The following is a 22941-nucleotide window of genomic DNA, read 5'->3' as shown; positions in this document are numbered from 1 at the left end:
AAAACTTCCATTGAGATCTCAAGAGAAATGGTTACAACGTCCTGCTATCTCAATATACCTCCTCACCAACAGCACTAGAAATACATGAAGAAACTCTGCAACAACCCTAACATATAATTAAATAACTAGCTTCAGTTTGTGTATATTCTAAGTCTATAAGGGGAAAGCGTGATTCAACCACACCTGTTTTCCCTCGTAAGTATCATTAGTACTAATTACTTACAACTTCACTCATGGCAATCACTGGATGATATTCAGTTGCTTTCAATATATTGCTGAGAGATCCTAATTCCACTTGCAAGGCAGGAAATGGGTATTAGTAATTGGTAAAGGTGCTTCAAGCTTTCAGGCTGATAATACAATTGTGATAGTACTTTATCCTGATTCATCTGGAAGAGTTTGCCTCCTCTTTGCCCTTTGACAATGAACCCACTATGAACAAGGCATCAGAGCTACAAAGCTCTTAGGAACAAGCTCATGTTTTGCTGGACAGCTAGGCCAGACAGAGGCAGTCTTGGAAGAGTAGAACAAAAAGTACTAGCCATTTTGGATGTCTTAAGAAGCATATCCTCAGTGCATTTTTGCAGAGGTGGACATGTAAGCAGGGTTTCTTCACCCCCCCCACCCCCCCCCAAGCTCTCAGCCTTAAATCACAGCTCTCCTGTATCAGCTTTGAACTCTAGTTGTAACTTTCTTCAGAGTTTATCATTGCTTTTTCAAGCACTGGTCACAAGGGGATGAAAATAATGAAAGGTGCTCTCCAGGTCTCAACACACTTTCCAGAGATTTCTAACCCAATCTTTAGTTCTTAATTTTGACAACCTGGAGACCTTACATATTGTTAGAGAAATGATTAAACATCTTCCTCTTCTACCAAGGGATAAATTAAGACTAATCATAGCTTGGGATCACTAAAATCAAATTTCTTCTACTTTAGATTCTGCCTTCCCAGCTTCATCCTAAGAAATTAGCATTCCCATCTGCCTTCAACGTGAAAGTCAGAGCTACATAGCAAGGTACCCTAAAGCAATATATTTCAACAAAGTTAGTCCAAGCCTCACCCCAGTGATGGCTCTATGTTCATTAGTATACAGGATCTGTTCATGACTGAGTCACCCAGCAGAGTAAATCCGATACATAATCAAATGTGGGCTTAGAATGACATTTCTATTGCATTAGCCAGAATACACAGTTTGGAATTTGTGCTGACTTTAAGCTTACTATGGAAAGACAGATGGTATCTGATCCAGGGTAAGGTTTCTCAGAATAGTTAATCCATTAATATTTTGGAACAGAAATGAATCAGTGAATTTATACCAGATTAACACCTAGTGCTAGGTGTCTATGACATTTTGATCCAGTACCAAGATCTCCAGTTTTTGATTTACTCTATCACTAAACAACGGCCTTCATCAATCAGTCTCTGCACCTCATAATTTTGTGCCTTTCAGGGAAAGGTAAGTACAGACCTGGATATCTGGTGAAGTGTGCCTCGCCAGTTCAGAGAGAGTGTGTTCGAGCAAGGAACTGCAGATGGACCTCATGTGTAGGCTGCTAAAGTTTTCAATGCTCTATAGAAAACACATGGTGATGGGAAGACAGAAAAGGGTTGTAAACCGTAAGAAAGGTGAAAAACAAGGCAGCTCAAATATTGGTGTCACATCTGCAATGACAAACAGCCCCAAAGCACATGAAGAACTATCATCACTGAAACACACTGATATTCAAGTGTAGTGTTTGCTGCCCACACTTAAATGGTACTGACTGTACTGGCTAGGTCAGGCTAATGCTCATTATATGTTCTGTACTGCCAATATACTGAGACTCCCAGGGGAATACAGTGGGTTAGGATAACTTCTCTTTTGCTACAGGGCTGGGAAAGAGAGTATTGCAACCTGCAGCTGTTCTATACCTTTGCTTCACTTTAAAAGGAAATCTCCACAAATTCTCTCTCTGCACAGGTACACATTCCACATCTAGATCCATCCCTGACACACTCCCTGGAACTGCAATCTCACTTCTTTGTCTGAGCTCGCCTCATACAGCAATCTCAGTCAAGTAAGACAGGGAAAAAAAAACAGTCATGAAACTGAAGGAAGGATTATTTGTTGATATAGAGGGCTCCATTAAAAATGAAGCTCATATAAGGGGTAACAGCTGCCTTAGCATTAGTACTGTGTAAGGCAGAAGCAATTTTAAAAAGCTTAGGGTATGTCTATTATTTGGTTTGATATTATTGCTCTTTAAGAACCCACACATGCACATGTCCTGCTCAACAGTGAGTTTTCTAATTATTAAACAAGTGGAAAAGATGTCAGCTTTGAGCACTTGTGCACAGTCCACCTCTTAAGAAAATTAAGATCTCTAATCCAGCCATAAAATCCAACTATGAAGCACAGAGTTTACAGCAAGACTGGCAAAAAGAAGAGGCTATGGCAGCCTGTTCTGCATTAGAGGTGAAGGGACTGTTCAGAGAATGGATGTGTACTGAATGTGGCTAGTTAGTAAGATTAATGAGTAGAAATCACATTGCGTGGTGGTCAGTCTTCAGTAATTTAACTGAAACAGGAACTAATTTCAAGGTGATATAAAAGTCCCTCTGAAGTTGGCCTACAAATTTTTTTCATGCAGTAGAAGTCAACATGTCATCAGGATGTAAAGGAAAAGGAGAAGCAAGTACTAACAACATTTAACTTTAACCTTTGACTTATTAGTTTGAAACTTCTTGAGTGGAAGAAGAGCAAGGAGGGAATCGTGTCCAACAAATCTTGATTAGATTAGATGGAACACGTCTCATCTGGAAACTTTGAGATCACGGAGGGGATTTCCAATACCATAAAAATGACCTAGGATGTCATGTCACTGAACAGGTTAGAGGGAAACGTTCGGAAAGCAGGAAGGAAATCCTGTTTCCCACTAATCATCACTCCCGGGTAGAGCTGAGAAATCCAGGAGCCTGGAGAACCGAGGGTCAAATGAGAGGAAGTAATAGCAGACTTGTCTAGGCTTGCAGAGGGGTAAGTAACCATAAAGCACGTCTGAACTTCATGGCATTCCCTGCTGCCTGCTTGACCTTGGCAAGAGGAACTCTTGCAAGAGCCTAGTTGGAAGCTTTTATGTTCTTTAAAACATGCCTATCAGGAATTAAAAGTTTTTTCATCACTGATGCAACTGATTACAAGAACTGATAGACTTGTGCCTCCCCATAAAAATACTGATCAATAACAATATCCACAGCTGTCTGGCTTTGCTTGTCTATCCTCTTTCCAAATAAGTTGTGTGGCTCATCATAAAACTATGAACCTGTAACAGTGCACTCTCTACTACAATGGTTTGCTGGGACAGAGTAAATGGTCTGCAACTCGTCCATAACGTCAATTTGAAGTTTGATAGTAAAGGTGCACAGTAATCTATCAGAAGTTAGTAGAGTTGATATGCTCCAGTGGTTCACTAGGCTCTAGGACAGCCAAGTGACAAACAGATGGAGATGCAGATTTGTGTAAGAAAAAGCTCTACTACCATTCGTTATGAACCCAAGAGACTTTGCAGAGCACAGCTGTTAAAGATATCACACAGGGAGAGGGCAAGTCCTCAATACAGACAGATCCCAAACACTTTATGGCTTGCCAGGTCACAACCAACACCCTGAAGCTCGCAGGCCATCAGTATGCAGCTGGAACTGGCTTTCAGCATGAAGCAGTGCTTTGTAAGAGGGCTGCCTCATTCGGCAACTCTCACTTCAGCCTCTGAATAGTCTCAAGGAGCAGCCCCATGCAGAGAACATTAGAATAGTCCTGTCTTTTGATAACTACAACTATCATGACAAGTTGTTTTTATACTAACTCTCTGGTACATAATCTAAACCCTAACTCCTGTTTTGCTGTGTTTTTGTTTGAGTATTTACTCATGTGGACCGATTAGCCAGCCCCGCTCTAAGCTCAATACTTCTGACCTCCAAGTTAAGCTACAGGAATTTACTTTTACTCTTTCTCTGTTCTCAGTCAACCATGACCCCAGATTTTCTTCCTGGATTTAAGTATATGCTTCATTTTTGTTGTTTATTATGTCATTCTGACACTTCATGGAACCCCTGTAGTGTACTGTGATATACCTGCAAAAAGGCCAGTGCTAAAGACACTATGTGAAGAGGAGAGAAAAAAAAAAAGATTCTCATAAAAACTGTCACCCACAACAGCACGTTTCTATGGTAATACAGGACTGCTTTGGGTTGTTATGGCAACTAAACCTTTAAAAGCAATAGCATAAAACCAAAGCAAAAAAAAACCACAAAAATGGAGCTTCATCACTGCTATTCTCAATTTTACAAATCACTCAGCCCTCCTACCCCACACAAAGACTAGACTGGGTGTTACAGTGATCAAAACTCCTTAGGAAGAGGAAGAAAACCACTTGGCTTCAAGGCAATGAGTGTGCAGAGCCTTCTTACCGCTCTCTTTTAGAAAGAAGAACTAGAAGCGCGGGTTCACAAGCAGAGCTCTTGCACCATAGAACAAAACAAATAAAAAAGTGGTAACAATGACAGTAGGACTAATTGCTGACTGCAGCCAAGTGGGGATGATATCTGCACTACCCACCTCGCGGGAGGGACAGGCCAGAATTGCACTGAATTAAATGCTGTGTTAGCTCCTTAATGCTACTGTGTACTTCATTATTTCCTTGGCAAGTTTTTTCTTATAGTCAGATGCTGCTGCCAAGGAATGCAGAAAATTTCTAGATACATACACTTGCTTCTATACAGCTTCACAGAAATTTACTGTGATATATGACGGTTTTAGCTAATCTCAGATACGTTTCAAGATAAATAATCTTGACTAACTTGGCATGTGTTTCCACTTCTCCCTTTTCCTGTTCTTTCTTTCCTGCTCAGTATCCTGTATATACACTCCCACTTTTCAACTCCACACTGTTTTCTCATTTACCTACCAGTTATGTTCACTTCCTATTATTATGTTTGAAAGAATTATATGATCATGGAATGGAACTAACGGTGTGCAAACATCCTCTTCGAATTCTGACGAGGTGCCTCAAAACTCGTACCCCAGCAGCGCATCCCTTTGCTGCCCTGCTTATGCACTTCAGCCTTCATGCACGTCAGACCTGGCTGAGGTCACCCAGCTCTTTTTACTTGTGACCCATACCAGGGGTCTAGACTTGAAAGGAGACCATATTTAAAGATTACTCTTCCAACTATTCATATCTTTTTTTAGGTAGCCTATAAAAGAAGCTGTAAGTTCAAAGCAGGAATGTTTATGTAAATCAGGGAATATAGGAGCTAGACTTCTTTACTGATGTAAGTCAGCGTCATCCTGTTCCCTCCAATGTTTTATCAAGCTAGTTTATTCCAGCCGAGATATGTTCTCTCAGGATTTTGGGATACCGGTGTAGCAACATTCAGATCACCCTTTCTTAGTAGTATGGGAAAGCACCTGAATCTCCAAGTACTGTAAAAATTGGTGCCAATATGACTCCGAAGCAGGCTGGCAAAAAGCCTGTAGACAGCCCTACAGAATGCCACTTGGTACCTGAAATAATTGTATCCTGAAGCATGCAGGAAGGAAATATTATTACTGTCTATTGAATATAACATGTGCAGGAAGACATAGTAATGTCATGAATTAATGAGGTTCAGGAGATCCTGAGCCAGTTTCAGAGGTGATGTGCATTTCAGTAAGTTGCTCTGAGCATAAACTGGCAGACATTTTGTGTTGATGACAGAAGAGTGGTAGTATAGAGTCAGCCAGGGACAACTCTGTACGAGAAAAAATACGACGGCTCACTTCACTGTAGGGCTTCAGTCCTGCTCAAAGTTACCAGTGTCTCAGCAGGGCAGAAGCAGTAAGCATGTGCTAGATCTGCAGCCTTGGGATGGTTCACAGCCTGGCCTATTTGTCAACAGCATCACTGAACTTCGTAACACCCTCTTTGCTATACACCTCCACCGCTGTTCCCATCAGACAAATTCTCTTGGTGTGTCAGAACAGCACTTATTTGACAGTTCCCCCAGTCCCTAAGCAGACAGAAAAAAACATCACATACCCAAACACAATGCAAGTAGTTTCAGGGTTTCACTTAGTCGTGCCAGTAGTTAATGGCTCTCAGGAAGCTGTTCTGCTGCCAGCTCCCAGCTCCAGAATGAATCCCAGAACCACGAGGACCAGAAGCAGCTGACACAGGGCTCATCTTATACCCAGACAAGAATAGCATCAGCTTAGATCTTGAGATACTTCTGAGCATTCAGGCAGTGCAAAGGAAACATAAATTGGCCTGGGTCTTCAGCAGAAAATGTCGAATGTGCATCTCTCTTACTGACATGAACTTGCATACCATTCACCTCAGCTATGAATTTTGCACTTCAGGTCCCAATTCTTTTCAGGACCAGCCCTTGTGCAATAGAGGGAGTTACAGATCACCATACCTGACACTTAAGCCCAAACTATGAATTCCACTGTGACTAAATGCAGGAAATAAATAAAAAACAGGAAAGTTGTGGACACACTTGGTCCCTGGGTTTTACTGTATGTTTATCAATCACCTTTCCGTACTTATCTGGAAGGGCTAGGACAAAAATCTTTTTGTTGCTATCAGCGTCTCAAAGCACAGAAAAGATTTACTTTGAGGAAAGGGTCAGAGGGAGAAAAGCTCCTTCATTGAATTGAACTGCTTGGCCCATGCTGAATGCAAGCTAGAAATTACTGCAAAGGACATGGAGTAGAGCAAGCTTGAGATTTAAGTAAAATAAAGACACTTGAGAGATGCAGAGTGAAGTGGGCCATTACATACATACCTACTTCTTTCTTTTAGCTTGGTGTTAAAAAAAGGGGTTCAAACATCCCTGACTCTCTAGGTTGCTTGGAAAAAGGAAACCTGTGAGGTTTCCACTATTTTGACAAAATTGGATTGATCATTGATTTTGTTTACATGTCTAACTTTTAGTTCATGTAACCATCCACAGTTTTTGCTCATGGTGCATTTGTACACAGCCTTAGTTCCGTTATGTAATAAATTGGTTTAATTTTGTACACTCTTTTCCCTCTTCCCTAGTTGTGCAGAGAGCAATACTATGCACTCATCCTGCTGATGGGACAATTATACTGTTGACCTGTGGGCAACACATTCTACCTTCCAGCTTGAGCCTGTGAGACAGATATTCCCTACGCCACCTTACCCTGTGCAAATCCATGTGCTGCCAAGGACAGTATTACAGACATAATTTGCAGCATGAAACCAAAAAGGTGAAACCTTGGATGAGAGCTTTGCAATTGGAGATGGGGCCTTACGTCCTTAAAAATATGGATTGCTAATGCAGAACAAGGTAGGCTCAAAGAATATGCCTGGTTCAGAGAGGGAGAAAACAATATCAGGTTATTACAATGCATGTCACAGAGAACTGTGAAAAGCATATGGGCTTGATAGATTGCATGTGATTGGAATGAGGGTCTTAGGCACGGAAACCTATCTATTAAATATCTTCCTTTCTTTAGTCCTAGTAATATAACTATCAAACCTTAGAGTAAACTTCATTTGTTAGGTGAATGACCCATGTGTCTCATCTGCTTGGCTTTTTCGCACATTCAGAGGTGAATCATCGTTACACATTATTAATTGGAATGATGGACAGGTTGCCACTCCCACTATATTCACTGCCTGCTCATGCATTTGCTCGGCTTTACTGTCACCTAGGGAACACAGAGTGACTAGCCAGAGGGATTAGTAGACAGACTTAATTTGTGTGTTCCACCCAAGGCGACTGGCAGACATTAGGGTTTGGGGTTTTTTTAATAGCCCTCTAAAGAAAAAATTAAACAAGTTGTGATGGGGCAGGAGTACTAAATTTATCTGAGGGAGAGCATGTGTATAATTGCACGAGACGGTGAATGAGATTGCAGGAGAAAATGATCAACTCAAAACATTTATCAGTGGACAGCAACTCCTGACTGATTTCCCCTTTTTAGCTGTGATGGGGGGTTATTATTATTTTCCTCCTCAGTTTGTTCCCTCCCACTGTTCTCATAGGTTTTCATTTCAGCACAGCCTACTGGCATCCCGTTCCCAGAAATGCACTTTTCCTCTGCCAAGAGCAAACACACAAAGCAGAAATGGGTCTACCCTCTGGGAGCTGGATCTTCTAGCTTCTGGAAAGTCACAGCTTCTGCTAGTCAAGGGAGATGGGGATATGCACTTTGCTCCTCTGATGCCGTGCTCTGCCCAGGTTTCTCTCAATAAATATTTGCAAGGCAATTCAAAAAGCTCTAGGTCCATTCTTCACGGTTGGAGTACTTGAGATTAATAGAATTAAAGTCTCTTTAAATCCTGAAGAAAGAGCTCAGAGGAGACAGAAACTGTTTTTTGCTTTAACACTGTGTGAGTCATACAATGTTTAGTTTGGGTGTTTGATATACATCATAGCATCTAAGCCAAAAAGACAGCTGTAGAATGAGTGGCAGGTTAACAAAGACTGGAGAAAAATAATGCAAAAAAAGCACTAGATTGATGTTGAGAAGGTAGAAAGAAGTCCTCAAAATTTCAGTGTTGCCAACAAGATTTTATTACAAATCTTGTAGTATGTGGTGGGTCTTTATTCTGAAAACTCCAGTTGTGGAATCAAAAGATGACAAAAGAATATCAGCTTTCATTTTTAATGACAACATTCCTAGCCCCTGTGGAAAAAAGCTTGAAAACATGAACAAAGGGTATCCCTTGGAAATCAAAATGGAAAAATAAAGAACTTAAATATTTTATTTTATTTTACTTTATTTTACAATTTCCCCCACCATGAGTTATACCCAATCTCTATGCACTGTTGGCCTTTCACCACTAAATATTTCTGCCTGGTGGCAGAAACAGACAAAGAACCATTCAGCTAAAAAAGAACTACAGATGTTTCAGAAACTGCAGCCATTCTATTTTGGCAGCAATTCATAATCAGAATTTTCTGATTATGTCCCCTGTCACATTAAAACCCATAAACTAGAATGTGCACATGCTGATCCATATAATAAACTCTCTCCCCTGGAGCTCATTTACAGAGGTCAACTTTCGTATGTGTCTCCTCAATAAAGGAATACCATAGCAAAGCAAACTGCAATTAGAAAAAAAAAAGGGGGGGGGGGGGGGGGGGGGGAAGAAATTCCAGCCAGTCAGCTTATCCGACAAGTGTGGAGAGACGGAAGTGTTTTTCCCTAGACCCACAGAATTGGTAAGTCCTATCTCTTTGGTTGATCCCCTTCTAATTAAAATCAGCAAAATTAACCTCCAATCACAGTTAGAAAGTTTTTCCAAATAACCTAAATCCTTACTTTCTTTTTGGCTCTTCACCAAGATAAATCAGTGTTCATTCCTGTAGTTTCACACACAGATGATAACAGCAGCATCATGGAACAGAGGAGCACAACACACCCCAACTTTTCTATCAGCCAGAGCTAACAAATAGCATTCTTTATCAACGAAGCTTCAAAGCTTCTGCAGCAGAAAAGAAGAAAACACCGCGATATAACAATCAGGAATAGAAAATCTTAAGCAGATAGTCTCCACAGGGACCTTTTCAAAGAGAAGATGTATTTCATTTGTGGAATAACCCTAGGATGAGCTATGTACTGTAGTCTAACCATTAAACACTTACACAAGTCTTTCAGAAACTAACAGATGTTCCTTTTATGAGCAAAGACAAGTGCCGTGCGGCCTTTTTAGTCACCTATAAAAATTCAGAAAATTTTAAGCTATTTTAATAGCTGCCTGACAATTTTATTAATGCACTCTGCTACAATGTGATCCTGTTTCTTTCACAAAAAGACTGACTCATACCATGGATTTTTACACATGCTAAGGTGCACGTTGCTAATGCCTTTCTCTTGATTAGTAAGAAAAGAAAACCTATTGTACTGACCAGAAGGAACAGAAAGATCTCTGCAGGATTTAACACAAACAGTGTGTCAGCCTGCAGAGATCCTGTCTCAAAATGATCTGTGGAAGCTTTAATGATTTACTCAGTGTAAACTGACAGACTGAACTACAGAACCTGCCCAGAATCAATTCTGTGGCTCAAATCCTGGCTTCAGCCACAGGTGACAATGAATTTTAAAATTTAATCTTGGCAACAACTGAATATTTTACATCATCACAAGAAAAGCATAGCTATTAAAAGTACAATCTTTGCAGAAGAAGAGCCTAGGTCTATGACAGGTATAGTTTATTAAAACGGGGCTTCACTGATAGAGCCAAATTCAGGGAAATTTATACAGCACCTGCTGACTCTGCCTGACTCTCACTGGTGCCATCAGCATCTCACTTTCTGGCACACTAAATTCACACACAAATGAAAAGTTATGCATGCATTTGATATTACAACCTTATGCATAATAGTTCTTGTAGGAATATAATTACTAAACCACCTACACAAGATGTTGAATTTTGTGATGGTTGTGATTTTTTTTTATTTGTTTGCTCTTTTTCCAGAAGAAGCTGCAAAAATAGCATGAACCTAGATTGCTACCTCAGGCATTCTACACAGCAATATGCCAAAGCACCCACATAATAACTGTTTGCAAATTTTAAGTTTGAGATTGACTACGTGCCAATCCCTCTTCAGCTGTGGGCACTTGATCCTGCACTAAAATCGCTGTTGACCTTTTCTGGTATTTATGATGTCAGTATGGATTTTTATCACTGTTTGAGCTCCTAACACAAAGCAAACAGCTTCTATAGCATGTTTTTATTCATGCAAAGTATGAATACGGGAATCTCAGTCTTCCTATCAAGCTTGCCATTTCTCCTTCTTGGATGCTTGGTTAATGGAGGCAGATGATTCTGCCTTATTGCCTTCATCAGCTTTCCAGAGTAGACTTACTTGCACAGATGAACACTAATTGTCGCTTATATTCTCTGGATGACTTTTAATCTACAAGTAGAGTTATTTGAAATACACTAGTTATGTACTATCCAGTCTCTATCATTTAAAAGTACTTACAATATTCATCATATCAGCTAGCTGGATTGTGAGACTAACATGTAGTAGTAGGACATCATGGTTCAGTACAGCCTCTGAGTTATGACATGTACTTAGAAATACCATAGTGCCTTTAGATGTGGCATTCAACTTAACACAGAGTCCCTCAACACTGATCTCTACAGGGATTATTCAGGTCTCATTTGTGGGTCTCAGCTATGACTCATACATAGCAATGGCCTAAAGGAACCAGGTAGACACAAGAATTGTCACCTGACACTAGGTAAAGCACAAAGACCGTCTCTTGCTATTTATATATACAGCACCCAACACAAAGAGGTTGTGATCCTGACTGGAACTGCAACTTGTAACACAAATAATTATGACGACTGTTATAGTCAGATCCCAAACAAATTCACAATACTGTTTACAAGGAATGCTCTTGAGAATCCATATTTACCATACAGTTAAAGTAAAAATCAGAAGTTTGGAAAAAAGAACGCACATTTCAGTACCAAGAGTTCGGGCGAGTAAGAATAATAAAACAATTAGCTGATATGGCCTTTAAAAGAACATTAAGATTGATGGCAGAGAGCACAGCTTTGGACTGGTTCTTTTCTCAGAAGAATTCACACAATTTCTGCAATAAAAGCATATTGGTTACCCTAATCCTTGCTGTCTGAAACACTTTGCAGCACTTCATCCAAGAATGCATATGATCTACAGTCCCACTCTTCCGCCCTTAGGCTAGATGCTTTCTCAAGTTTAGAACTGTCAAAATCCAGTGAAAGATGAATAGAAAACATAATCAGTGTCAACTAAGTCACAGAAAACATGCATGACAGGTTATCTTCACCAGACTGGCTGCAGACTCTCACCTTTGAAGTCAATATTTTGGAGGTATATATCTGTCCCAGAGAAACAGACTTCTTATCTTCGGGAGAGCAAGAGAGAATGAGGCTAAAGCAGAAATGTCCAAATCCCAGCTGAAAAGCTGGATCTGACTCTTGACATGTAAGTTACTGGTTCCCAAAGACATATTTATGCACAGAGATTGAAGGCTGCATATAAAAGGAATAATAATTATACAATCCAGAGTAACTGTTAAGAGAAATTTTTAAATATTACATTGCTTGAGAGACACTGTTTCAGGCTACCGGAGAGGTGTGAATTTCTCCCAAAGCCTAAGGTTGCCACTTCAAAGAAGAGATTTTCGAATAAAATCACATATGTACAGCCCTAATTTGTGCACTCAGTTACAGAACAGTTGGATCACTTATTGTAAGGGCATATGAAAAGAGCTTATCAGAAAAGGGCAGAAGAGCAATAACTTACAAAGGAACCCTACTCCCTTTTTTCCATCTACAGAGCAAATGTAATAGTAGCTTTACCACCTAAAATATTAAGTTACCTTGTAAGGGTCTGATCTTTTCAGCAACTCCTAAGATGACAGGAAGAAGAACCTTTGCAGAACAAGGATACTGGGTATTGCAGGTGCTATTTAAAACATACCGTGGGTCTTTCTACACAGCAAATTGGACCTGGTTAAATTGCAAGACAATCCAGAATCTAAGTTTCTTCCAAGCGTGGTGTCCTAGAAAAAAGGAATCTGAGCTACTGGTCTCTCTTTGTCACTATTTTTGTTGGGAAGAAAAGTCTTCCTGGGCACAGAAAGAATTGCAGACTCTAGGACCTTCTCTCTCTTTATCTGTGTGGCTGTAAATTGGAAGAGGCTGTGCTGGGCTGTCTTACTGGTTATCCTGCAGCAACCTGCAGAAGGAAGCTCTTGCCTTTCCTGCACTGATGTGAAAAATTCTTTTATTTGCTCAAACAACAGCCTGGTGCAAGTACATTTATGATGGCTAAATCTAGCCAACAACTGGGTGTTGAACATTTCTAGAAGGGGAGCCTGAGGTTCTCAAGCTGCCGTCCAAGCTGGGGTTGGGTATAGTGTCAGGTTCCTTTGGAGAGTAGATCTTCCCTTCATAGGAGTTTTAGTTCTCCTCTGTTTAAATAATATTTCAATAAACACACTAGACCGCCCCAAAGAAATCTTCATAAGCTTACTTGGGACTTCTGAGGGAGAAACAAGGAGGGGATTAAAATATTAGTTTAAAAACAGATCCTTCAGAGGAATATTTGGGGCTAATGACACGAGACATCCTTTGAATCTTTTGTAACACTGGCAGGAGAAATAAAAAGACACTGAGGACAAACTGATAATCACCATATGATTTAAACCAATCTTTTACAAAGCAGTAAAAGACCAACAGTATCTCTCCAACTTACTTGCTCTTGCTTTCCAGCATGGTCCACATCCATTGAGTCTTTATGCAATGGGACTGCACCCTATGATACAGGCTGGAGCACAAGCTTGCGCTCAGACACTTTCATTTCTCTCTCCTGCCCAACATTTAGGATCACTGTTTTGGGCATGAGTGCCTTCCAAATTCCTCTTCCACCCTGGTCAACTCCTGGGGCTATGGGATTGTTCCATTAATTCTTTCTTTGTGCATGATCATCTGGGAGATGAGCAGATGCAGACACTGACCAATTTATTGCCAGGATTAAAAAATTGTGGAGAAGTGGGTGGTCTGCCAGCATTAAAAAGACAGACTGGACAACTTACAAAATCATACATTTGGGAGCTGTGATACTTATGTTATGAGGGCTGGCAGAAGCACAGAAATTCTGTCTCCATGTGTAAGCTAGAGCTTTTCACAGCTCTAATCAGCTGAACAACCTTGCCTAGCTCTATGGAGACTCACCCACTTTTTTACTTCCAGTACTTATCCTTCCCACGTTCCCATATTTTCTGTCTGTATTTTTTTCAATTTTAGGCCTGCCTCTACTCCACATTCCTTTCTTTACAAGCAGTCTTTATGCTTGGTTTCTTTCCCCAGTAAAAAGCAAGAGATCTTCATTGAAACTATGGCAGAAAAGATAAGCAAGGAGGTGATCCCCGTCATTGTCTCAATTCAGATTTTGCTATCTTTGACAATACAGCGGTCTACGCCTAAGTTCAGTTTATACACATTTCTTTACCTGCTACATCATGCTAATACACCATATTTAGTAAAATATTACTATTAATGGGACAGTAGCACGCAGTGAGACAGTACAATAGCACGGCATTACTCCCTATAGAGTCATTTATGTAAATTATGGTTGTCAAGGTATATGTTTATATGAAACTCAAGGTTCAATGTAGGGAAAGGCTTGGTGAAGAGGTCTGAACAATATCTGAGGAGGAGGAAAAACTTTATATTCCTTAATGAAGCAAGTTTGTGAATAGTTCAATTAAGTAAGAAGGTGATTGCTTCTGGCCTGCTGACAGGACATCAGTGTATCCAGAGAAAGGAAAGAAAACAAATGCATGAAGAAGCAAGCACTAGAACCCAGTCCTTGACTGTAGAGCTGAAGATAATAGCTCCTGGCCATTAGCTGGGTACTGGGAAAGGCAAAGAGGCCTTGTGGTTAAGTACAGTAAATGTGCTCTTTTTTCTGTCACCTTTCTAACAGAGTGGTTTATTTTGGCTTCTGTAAATAAACAGTCCCATTTGCTTAGGCTGACTTTGCTTGCAGTAATTTTAAGAGAGCTGATGATATGCATCAAGGCTACACTTTTATGGGGCTGTAAATCTTCAAACCAGGATACTGGAATGCCTCTGCACTTACCAGCACTCCAATACCTATTCTGAGCGCAAGAGGAGAACAATAGGGCACGTCTCTGGGAGAATTAAATGATTTTAGCAGTGTGTTAGCCAGGAAAGAGCTCTGGTTTGTGACAGGGTAGTGGGAAATTATTTTGTGATCACCTCCTTCCACAGTTACTCTGAAAGTGTCGTTTCTTGGTCAAACTATCAAGGAGTTTTTCAGGGAGCTGTGGCAAATGGGTATAGGTAGAAAAAACTACTTTAGGTGGATACTTCAAATCCAGAACCCTTTATCAACTCATTAAGAGAAGCAAGCAGTAACTCATTTCTATTCACACATAGAAATCTTCCCCCTTCATCCTCCTCCCCAGTCCAAGTATGATCCTAATTTCATTCATTTTCAGTGGTAACATGGAAAAGTTCTACTGAAAGTAATAATTGGGTTTTATTAATAAAAAGTAATATAAAACAAGTTATTTCAAGTATTGAATACCAACAGGTGTTTGAATGGTACGTCACTAAAGCTTCCTCATAATTCTTTATCATCTCCTGTATTGTCAAGCTCTCACCTGTCCCAAAAAATTAGACCAATAAAACAAACTACATCATAGATAATCAGTGTTGTCAATCATTGTATATGGAACATTGTTGAGGAAAGAGCTCACAAATAGAACAATTATATTAAAATACCAAAGATCTAAACAGTGAAAACATTGAACAAATCTCAGATAGCCCTTTTACCTGCCTTGTACTGTTTGCTTTACCATTCTCCCTCCCCCACAAATAAAGACAGTAAAAAAATCATTAGAATACCTTTGAACTTGTGAAAGACGGCCCATAGCTCAGCAATGTCGGTGGCAAATGTTATGTCTGTGTCGAGGACAATGACTCGCTCAAGATTGGAAGGTAGAGTCTTAGTCAGAACCAACTTCATCAGCCCGTAAATCCCAGAGTAGTGTTTGTTGGGGATCCAAGACACTTCCGACTGACAGGAAATGGGAAGTGGGAAAGAGGAAGAAAAAATAATCTTCATTAGAGAGAGGAACTCTTCCTGACGCCAGTTTATTGTAACAGTGGAAGATCTCTGAGTATGAGTAACACAACACCATAAAATGCCAGGTGGAAACAGTCATCTAAAATCATGCTTTTAAATGAACTTCAGAAGCTCTGAAATATGCTAAAGTTTCTGAAAGCTTGGGAAAAAAAAGTTCTTTGAAGCAATTGCTTTACACAATGTAATTAAAATTAGTTGAGCCTTTCCAACCTGGTACAACCCATTCTGAGACATCCATGCACCCTGATAAAATGGAAATGTATTTTTAATCCCAAACTTTGGGTGTATTGTACATTGCTTTCATTTTCAAAATAAACAAAAACTTTTGTGTTTACCACTCCCAGCATTTTCTCACCCTGAAGTAAAAGTAACAAATATAACTTTTTCCCCTTTTATTTCTTACAGATTTGGAGGTCAGAACTTCAGAAAGCCAGTCATTTGGAACAATGGGCCAGAAAATTGCCAAAAAATTCTCTCAAAAGTGGAGACAGTGGGAGAACATTTTTCGCCACATTTTTTTGTTTGTTATATATTGAAAAGGCAAACCCAATGCGCTGGTTTTGGCTGGGATAGAGTTAATTTTCTTCACAGTAGTTAGTATGGGGCTATGTTTTGGATTTGTGCTGGAAACAGTGTTGATAACGCAGGGATGTTTTCGTTACTGCTGAGCAGTGCTTACACAGAGCCAAGGCCTTTTCTGCTTCTCACACCACCCCACCAGTGAGTGGGCTGGGGGTGCACAAGAAGTCGGGAGGGGACACAGCTGGGACAGCTGACCCCAACTGACCACTGGGATATTCCACACCATATGATGTCATGCTTAGTAAACTGTCTTTATCTCAACCCATGAGTTTTCTCACTTTTACTCTCCCAATTCTCTCCCCTATCCCCCTGTGGGGGGAGTGAGTGGCTGTATGGTCACGACACCCAAACATTTACATTTCTTCAGTAAGGGCTAAATAAAACATTTTTACAGCTTCTAAAATAAGTTGGGGGACTAAACTCAATATTTCTTTGTGCTACTGGCACTAGGATGTTCCATGAGCTATGTTCCTTTTTCTTCCTGTGACACTCAAGTTCTCAAATATCGAAAGTCACTGCTGAAAGTGGGATATAGAAGTTTTTGAAAAGTTCCTATTGCCCTGTCTGAAACTCTTCTTGTTCAGGGTTTTAAAGGGCATGCACTACAATTCCCAGATTTTAAGATTTCCCCCGAGTCATGCTCCCATTAACTTCAATTAGTATTTTGTCTATAGAGGACCTGAGTGAGACAGATTTCAGGATTTGTCCTCACATGTTATACTTCGGAGAAAGTAGGCAGAAACTAAGTATATTCATAAAACTGAGAAGGTTTATTCTGTTGTTTAACTGTCTCATATCTATTCACTGGCATTCTAAAGTTTATTATGTGAAACAGCTTTTGCACAGAAGAGCTCATTTCCTTCAAAATCCTTCAAGAAAACCTTCTAATAATAGAATGGGTTCCTAAACTTTATTTGGAAGTTGGAAGAGTGGTTGAAGAAAGGCTAATATTAGCTGCTTAGAGTGTATTTCTTTTTGAATACAAAGTAACAAGGCCTCTGCTGAGGTAAGCTGACCTGCCCTTTTCCCTTTAAAATGGCACACAACTTTCTTCTGTATTCTCAGGGTTCCTGTACCAGTGCAGAGCTTTCCCCCACTGCTAAGTTCTGCGAAGTTCAGTAAAAAGACTGAGGGTACTAGAGCAAACCTCTAAGGAGAAAGGCAAAATTTTAAGGGGAAAGGCAGGAAAAGCAGGTTATCTTAAAGCAACCCCAAAACAGAAAATGCAAACTGAAGTGTGAAGTTTTGTTTGTTTTTTTGAAAGGCATCTCATCCTGGCAATCCATTTGTGTGTTCCCTTATCTGCATATAATTCATATGTAATCACCTGCATATACAATCTGGTTGGCATTGTCACCTACACGCATCTATGTATTATTTATTTGTGCTCTCTATAGGATTTGGTAGAACGCCAGAAGTAGCACAAGGAAGGAATGCTAGCACTCTGGTATAAACCGCTATGAAAGAAATTAAGAGAGTAAAGTAAGACATAGCGTGGTTTTATTTATGGGTCTAAAGAGCCATCATTCCTATTTAATTTTTCCCCCTTCTCTCTCTTTAATTTGTATGGTGCTTAGAAGAGAAATCTAGTTTCTGTCTCCGAGATTTATGCCAATATTAAGTCTCTAGTTATATAAAAATGAACATCAATGCTCCCCAGAAATTTCTTTTGTGTGTAACTGAAATAATTTCCAATCCACAGTTACTTGTGGTCCTAGCTCTCCAACACGATAGCCCCAGGCATGGACCATCACATCAAGGTGTCATCAAAGCAGTATTTACCCTGCTTCCCCAAACTCTGCATATCATTCTGAATCTGCCACTTGACATCCTTGTGCTAGACCAGCCATGGAGATCAGCTCTCTAGTCATACTGACATAGTAAAAGAGTTAAAAGTAATTTTACAGACTTGAGCTTGCTTTTATTAGTACCCATCCCTATGTTATTAATTTTGGATGGCATGTCCTTCATTTAATTAGCGCAAATGCAATACTGCTCCAGAATAACTCCTAATATGCTTATGCAAATGAATCTAATAAGGCAGGGGTTCAGGTGTTGCATGGATAGCCTGAGACAAGCCGGGAAGGTAACAGGTGGCTGGAAAAGTAAGTGTCACCTGCGAGGAGCCATTACTTTCTTTGTTCTCAAGATTCCCAGTATCTAACACCACTGCAATGTATGACTGCAGGGAAGAGATCCTTGCCTGGCTGTTCCTTCTGATCTGGCACACAGAAGCCAAAAGCCTGCCATCCTGAAGCCTGATGTCTGAAAGGATCGCTTCTGAAAATGAAAGGAGCAGTCCCTATTCCAAAGGGTCCATCACAGCTGGCTACCACGTGTTTGATTCGAGCATACGTTGAAGCTTGAGCTGTCAGTTGGTTCAATGTATCTGCAGTTTTCTCTTCTCTGATGCAGAGCTGACTAAGACATAAACAGGGGTCCTAATTAGTCCCCAGCATAATTTCTCCACTGCTTTGCTATTCATGAATAATGTAACCGTTCCAAATTCATGCCACGAAAACTCCTTATGCTACACAACACTGCGAAGGCTCACTCTCTCTGGGTATTACATATAGTCTTACTAAAAGAAATAGAAGAACACTATGGTTGAATAGGTGCTTAGCAGTTAAGAAGTGCCAGTTTGAGATAATTAAGATCGCCTAAGCACAGACCCTTGCAAAATTCTGCAACTTCCAAGCTGTCCGCTTTGATGTAACTGGTAATATTTAGCCATTTCATTTATGTAAATATTGTCTAAATATTTCATGTAAGTCTTAATACATTTTTTTTCTCGCGCATAGTTAAAATGGCCCATATATGGAATGTTTGTGAATAATTTGCTTTACAAACTAGATCAGAGTTGCCTTCAGAGAACAAATATTCCTAGAAGATACGGCAGGAACAGAAAAAAATAGTTAGTGAAAGAGGAAAGTGAAACAAAATAGTGTGACATAATTTGTCATTTGTATAATCCTCAGTTCAGCAGAAATAGCACACCTCAGATCTCTAGCTCTCAAGATCTGGATTTTTGTTCATGAGAGGAGAGTAAAGAAAGGCATTTAGCTGGTGCTAACAGTGATTCTTTTAAGTAAGCTAAGAGAAATAATACCTTCTCACTTTCATCAGAACCATCATTATTCTTTCCATAATTGAAGACTGAAAATGCACTAAATTATCTAAATTATTTGGTGCTTCTGGCTATGAATATAGAAATTACATGCCCGTGAGTCTGCATGCTGTACACAGCTGATCACTCTGGTAAATGCCAGAGAAGCGGGAGCAACAGTCTCCATGTCCAGTGATATGGAGTCCAGTCTCCATTTGCCAGCAAGTTGTCTTCCCTAATGATGCTCTGACTATCTCTGAGAAAAGCTGGCTAAAACACAGTGGCTGTACACGGCCTAACTCAGCTTTCTCATTGTTGCTACCACTGTACAAATGTTCATTAGAGTTAGCAGAAGTTCCCTCTTTAAGGAGAGAATATACACATACAGCTTAAAATCAAGCTTCCCTGTTTCTGTGATGGAGAGAGGAAAACAGTGGCTCCTTCTGTTTGTGAATGAATTGTATAGTGACTACATTCCCAAGTATTTAGGTACTTTTATTCTTAAAAACACTTGAGTCTGGTTGCCCACATATTGAGATCAAAGAGCACAACTCTTCTACCAAGTCATCACAAATATATTCAGCCAGACTTTGACTCTCATACTGTACTTCTTTCGGGTACTGTACTGATTTTTTTTTTCCCTAAGTATGCTATTTTTTCCCCACAAACAGGTGATGGGGAAATGTGCCCAGGCTTCCCAGGTGAATACTGATTGGCTTGTAGCTGTAAGTGAAATCTGTACATGGGCACGTGTCTTGAGACTCTTTGAAGGGGATGCAGATTTGGTCTTGTAGACTTAGCAGAGAGCAAATTTGGAAAACACTACCAACATTAACAGAATGACAGTGGGAACAGTGACCAACAGGAAAGGACAAATAACTTATGGCTGCCTGTGTTGCGTCAGATCAAAAGTCCATCAAGCTCAGAAGCCGACCTCTGATAGTGGATGGTGGCAGGTGCCTACTGACGAATTCAAAACCAGGGAAATTCTACTGCGATACCACCCCCATATATACTCCCATCCCCTGGCAATTTGCACCAAATTTTGGAGCTAGAGGTGGTATTTTTTTCGTTAACAGATTTTGATGGATTTTTCATCTGTGAATTTGGTTGATTTTTGAAGTCCTGCAAGTTTTTAGCCACCACAACATCCTACAGCAAAGAGTGCCACAGCTTATTTACAACTCCTGTTTGTTTGGACCCGGCTATCTAACAATTTAATTTGGGTCACATTCATTTTCACAGAACTACCAGAACAGCAAACCCGTTTCCCTGAGTAGTCATGGCTAATTCAGAACTCAACAATATACACACATGTAGGATTCTTTTTTCTCGTGTCTCTTACTCTGCATTTATTAACAGCTGCCACCTGATCCTCACTAGAATAAAGACAAAGAAAACAGCCCTTAGAAAGATGAATGTGGGAAGTAGGGTGCAGGGATGGGTGCCTAAGCATAAGTGTGGAAAAGAACAGGGCAGATGCTCTAGTTGAGCAAGGAGAAAAATGCACTTTGAAGTTATGTGCCAGGATGAGATACAGTTTTGTATCTGCTGAAAGCCCAATTAATTCAATTTAATTATTAATACATTACTATCTAAACCTCATGCTCTTAAAGGTCATCAGTCTTACAGGCTAAGATACTTAGTTTGCATATGTGATTTTGCTGCACTCACCCTTCTGTTTGCTACATTACTAAAATTATGATAAACTGAGCAGTAAGGTGAAGCACAAGAAAAGAGATAATGTATTTGCTGTCTTACCTTAGTGCTGGTTTATATGTACAGACTGGAGCATAAAAACAGTAGCAAGCATAGAAGCAGAAAAAAGCCAAACTAAGATTCTGTAGGACTGTACATGTTTCTCTCATTACTTACCATCTTCCTTTAAGTACTGGAGGTCGACAGAAAACCTAACCTGGCCTTCTATGTGCTTCTTGGATTGGGAGAGGGTATATAATAGTACCATTAAACAAAGCACTCAAGAGTTTTAGCTAGACAACTACATAAACCCGAGACTGCATTTCCCTTCCAAATGCAGCCTTTCTCTGGTTAACCAGATCTGACTACCTCCCTACCAGAAGAAAATCTATCCTGACTTTTCCTGATGAATAGGTTTCAGTCCATACAGCATCACAGAACCACAGAATGGCTGAGGTTGGAAGGGACCTCTGGAGTCACCTGGTCCAATCCCCCCTGTTCAAGCAGTGCCACCTAGAGCCAGTTGCCCAGGACCGTGTCCAGATGACTTTTGATCTCCAAGGATGGAGACTCCGCAATCTCCCTGGGCAACCTGTGGCAGTGCTCAGTCACCCTCACAGTAAAAAGTGTTTCCTGATGTTCTGAGGGACCCTCCTGTGTTTCAATTTGTGGTCACTGCCCCTTGTCCTGTCACTGGGTACCTCTGAAAAGAGCCTGGCTCTGTCTTCTTTGCACCCTCCTTTCAGGTATTTATATACATTGATGAGATCCCCCCCCAAGCCTTCTCTTCTCCAGGCTGAACAGTCCCAGCACTCTCAGGCTTTCCTCATATGTGAGGTGCTCCAGTCTCTTCATCTTTGTGGCCCTTGGCTGGACTCTCTCCAGGAAGTCCATGTCTCGTACTGAGGAGCCCAGAACCGGACCTAGCACTGCAGATACGGTCTACCAGTGCTGAGTAGAGGGGAAGGATCACCTCCGTCGACCTGCTGGCAGTGATTTGTTGAATGCAGTCAAGGTTACCATTAGCCTTCTTTGTCACAAGGGCACACTGCTGGCTCATGCTCAGCCTGGTGTCCACCAGGACCCCCACGTCCTTTTCTGCCAAGCTGCCTTCCACCTGGGTGGCCCCCAGCATCTACTGGTGCATGGGGTAGTTCCCAGGTGCAAGACTTCGCACTTCTTGTTGAACCTCAGGAGGTTTCTGTCAGACCTTCTTGTCTGTTAAATAATATTTTTTTCCATTTTCGTAAAAGAATTCCTCACTGTCCCACAGAATATAGAGCACTGTAGCACCCTGTGAGCTACAAAAAGTGCTTCCTGTTCAGCATGATAAGATGAGGGAAGTTTGGCTGATGGTGTTTTCCCTGGCCGCATGTCCTTAAACACTTTACACTGGAAAAATGCAACCTTCAATACTGTATTGATTTTCTCACTACATTCACTGCATCATCCCAGATATGCTTGGAAAAAAATCAATCAAAATAATCCTCAGCTATGACATAATATCCCCATCCCCACTCCAAATAAAAGACACCCCTTCTGCTCAGCTGACTTCACAAAAGCACCACTACAGCCAGTATCTTGCAGGAGCCTGAAGGTCAGGCTGGCTGGGTTGATGTGCCAGGCTAAGAAACAGCAAGCCTGGAGGCAGAAGGTGCCACTTGTGTGCATCCTTCTCAGAGGTGGACTAATAAATGGGATCAAATAGACCCAAATCCCACCAACACCCAAACTTAATGGCTGCAGATTCACTGTGGTGGGGAAACAGCCAGCAGCAACGAGGAGGAGTCAGAAAGCAGTGAAGGCTGGGGGAATTTGAAAGGGCAGTCTGAAGGTAATTATGCCTTCCTAGAGCTTTCACGGCAGGTTTTTCTATAAAAAA

General features: G+C 40.6%; 1 protein-coding gene across 4 annotated transcripts in view; it reads right to left on the bottom strand.

The window, feature by feature from the left end:
• Positions 1-22941, bottom strand: part of LARGE1 (LARGE xylosyl- and glucuronyltransferase 1) — a 296062-nt gene that overhangs the window by 98939 nt on the left and 174182 nt on the right. For all 4 annotated transcript variants that reach the window (XM_087766202.1, XM_087766205.1, XM_087766203.1 and 1 more), the window contains one exon: positions 15433-15604. In XM_087766202.1, the coding sequence (XP_087622328.1) occupies positions 15433-15604 (172 nt within the window). The remainder of the gene's footprint in view (positions 1-15432; positions 15605-22941) is intronic.

The sequence above is a fragment of the Nipponia nippon genome, unplaced genomic scaffold, assembly GCF_047370975.1.
Source record: "Nipponia nippon isolate SJK-2023a ecotype South Korea unplaced genomic scaffold, ASM4737097v1 scaffold_3, whole genome shotgun sequence".
In the NCBI taxonomy this organism is placed as follows: Eukaryota; Metazoa; Chordata; class Aves; order Pelecaniformes; family Threskiornithidae; genus Nipponia; species Nipponia nippon.
Note: the sequence above shows the minus strand (reverse complement) of the source record. Positions and strands in the feature narration are given on the sequence as shown.